Raw genomic sequence first — 3025 nt, 5'->3', positions numbered from 1 at the left:
GCTCCGTCCGGGCAGTTCATGAATCAGTCCACCTGCTTGCGTGCGTCGATACCCTACCTTAGCCTGGTGCCAATACTGGGCTCCCGCAGGGTCTGCTTGTTTCGTCCGGTCTCCTGGTTTCCTGATCATCCATCAACTTTCCCCCCCTTGCTTTGCCCTCTTGCGGGCTTTTGGACCCTTAAATTTTTGGGGCTTACCTACCCGCTGCCGCTACTCCCTCTTCCAACGCGGACAACCCCCCCCCCCAAAGAGACCCACCTGCCTGTCCGTCTGTCCACCTAGTTGCCCGCCCGCCCAACTTGCCTTCCTCCACTCCACCCCTCTCTTCCCACCCAGCCTTTCCTGTCTTGACCTGACCGTCCTGCCACCGAATCCCTCCCACACAGGCACTACGACGAAAGACCGTCTCCACCCCCATCCCATCTCGTCGGACGGGGACCCTGGCATCCTGGCTTCTGGCACCCCGGCACCCTGGCCTCTCTGCCTCTGCTGCTGCTGCTGCTCCTGCTGCTGTGCACACCACCCTCCTCTGCCTTTTCCCACCTTCGTCACCCGAGTTCTTCTCCCCCCTTCCCCGTGTCGAGTCGTGTCGAGTCACCGTCACTCTCTTCTCGTTCCGACTTCTATCCAGTCGCTCAAATCGGTGGCAAACCCATCTTGACGCAACTTTGGCCTCGCACCGCCCACCGATCGAAATTCCAACAGTATACGCGCAGACGCCCCTGATTTCCCCGTCACTTCGACCCTGCCTGCGTCCTGCGCCTACCTAACCTACCTACCTAACCTTACCTCCGTCCGCTACCCACCCTCCAACCACTCACAACACCAACCTCATAAGCCCGCTGCCACACCCACGATACCACCCACGTTACCACCCACACTACATACTTTCGCAAACGCAAAACCTCGACCCGGCACCACGGCAACCCTTCCTACACCTCTACTACCTGCCATACACGTATTCGAGAAAAACCCACCCGTCGTCACATCCAAGGCTCTATCAATCACCCTTCGTCGCTCTGTCGGACCACGACCTTCTCTGCCCTTTCCACATTCCGCCTCCAGAGAAGCACTGCTGCCGTCTTGAGCATCATGGACCCCATGGACGTGGATCAGCAGCACGGCGACAACGGTGAGAGTATGATCCACCCTTCCCGCATCGAGCGCTCCTCGTCGAGCTCCTCGTCTTCGTCGTCTGTCGACAATGATCATGAGGGACACCACATTCATGCTCCGAGACCAGTCCGCCCACGCCTCCCCAGTCGACAGTCCAGCGGCCCCCTCGTGGTCCCCCGCGACAGCTCCGCCGTCGGTCCCATCGAACAGTCCTTTGGTCCCGACGATGTGCGCGCAATGAGCCCGAGAAGAACGAGCGAGGACATCGAGGCCCTCGGAAGGGAAGCCAGAGAGGAACTCAAGAGGTAGGCCATACCCTCCACACCAATGTACCATGGTCCACATGGAAAGCCTCAAACGAATTGCAATGTTGACCCTTCTCCCCTTTCGACAGGCATGCCAAGGCACTACAGGAATCCCTCCTCACCATCTTCCACCGCATCGAGGCCGTACGAGAGGAGCACGACAAGCTGGACAATAATAATAAGTTCCTTCAGAAGTACATCGGTGATCTCATGACCACTGGCAAGATCACCGCTACAGGTACCAAGGGCAAGAAATAAGAACAGCCCACCAGCACCGACGCAAATACTTGGACGGCTTGGCGCGAGACTTCGCATCCATCGCCTGGGGTAACAATAGTACCCACGTCGCCATTGCAATCTCTCTGCAGACTGCAGTGTCCGACGGACAACGAATCTGCGTATGCGCACACCATCGTTGCCGATATGCACGGCTCGCACGAGCCTCGCCCGCACTGTCGCAGTCTTCACTGTGAAGCCTCGAAGATACTTTGACCTGATCTTTGAGGCCGACCCTATTATTCATATTGCATTTACAAAACCAGCCTCTGCTGTGAGGCATGATACCCCAGATGGCCCGAGTTAGCCATTCGCGACTTTACCTCAAACCCCGCGCCATTCACCACCCACGGTCTCCTCATCATTCGACCGTGTCGGACTGCATCTTTGACGACGCACGCTGGCGCGGCCGAAACAAGGAAAAAAAAAAAAGAATCACCAACAGCATCGGCGCATTACCTTGCATGTACACTAACGATATCATCACTGGGGTCCAGCATTGATCGGCTGGGCACCAGCCGGTTCAGGGCATCATCGGGCGTTACTCGGAAGGGCATTGGGTTTACGGTCTGATCATTCAGGCTCATGTACTTAGGACATTTTGAGGCGATGATCTCTAGGCTTGCGAGCCCGGCGCGGAATTATGAGGAGTGGGGGAAACTCCCAGCAAATCCAAAGTTTTGATTTTCAACACACCTTGACTTGACCGACGGCACGAGCGACGGGAGGTTGTGAATTCGGCATGATTCAGGCGCCAGACGCTCTGGCGCGGCCAGCGTCCGAATTCCGGGACATAAGCTAGTGTTAGCCGTGACTGGCCCACGCTTGACTTGTCTTCCATTTTGCGTCTCGCATCACCCAAAGACAGAGCTGCGACGCGACACGCTATCCCTTACTTCTTGCACCCGTGGAGGCCCTCCGTGGCACCGGGGTACTCGACTCACACTCGACTGCTGGGGGCGGAACAGACTGTCTCAGCCTCACGTCGCGCGCAGCCCCCTCTGATTTGAGAGTCTCCCCCTCTTCTTTCGAAGGTTTCAAGTTTTTTTTCCCTTTCTCTGTCGCTCTTTCAGCTGCCGTCTGTCCAGCTCGTCGGTGCCGAATCATTGTCTGATCCATGGAGTCAGGTCGACGGGAGGGAGGGTGACTCGCCCCTCCTGCCTAGGTGCTGTAGCCAGGTGAGACGCCACGCGGCGATGGCCGCTAACGTACTGTATCTATCCATCCCGTCCGTCCATCCATCCATCCATCCATCCATCCCACGGAATCTTCCTTTAGGTGCCGAGTCACGTGGCAACCGGACCAGACGAATCCGGCGGGCTTGGGTG

The 3025-nt window shown here is 57.5% G+C and overlaps 1 protein-coding gene across 1 annotated transcript; it reads left to right on the top strand.

The window, feature by feature from the left end:
- Positions 1–1092: 1092 nt before the first annotated feature.
- On the top strand, positions 1093–1679 carry VDBG_02457 (conserved hypothetical protein; the record flags this gene model as incomplete). The annotated part of the gene is made up of 2 exons (XM_003008223.1): positions 1093–1421; positions 1511–1679. 2 exons carry the CDS (start codon positions 1093–1095, stop codon positions 1677–1679), a joined length of 498 nt encoding a protein of 165 aa, XP_003008269.1.
- Between the last annotated feature and the right edge of the window lie 1346 nt (positions 1680–3025).

Source organism: Verticillium alfalfae, genomic scaffold, assembly GCF_000150825.1.
Source record: "Verticillium alfalfae VaMs.102 supercont1.2 genomic scaffold, whole genome shotgun sequence".
In the NCBI taxonomy this organism is placed as follows: Eukaryota; Fungi; Ascomycota; class Sordariomycetes; order Glomerellales; family Plectosphaerellaceae; genus Verticillium; species Verticillium alfalfae.
This window is presented reverse-complemented; position numbering and strand designations above follow the sequence as displayed.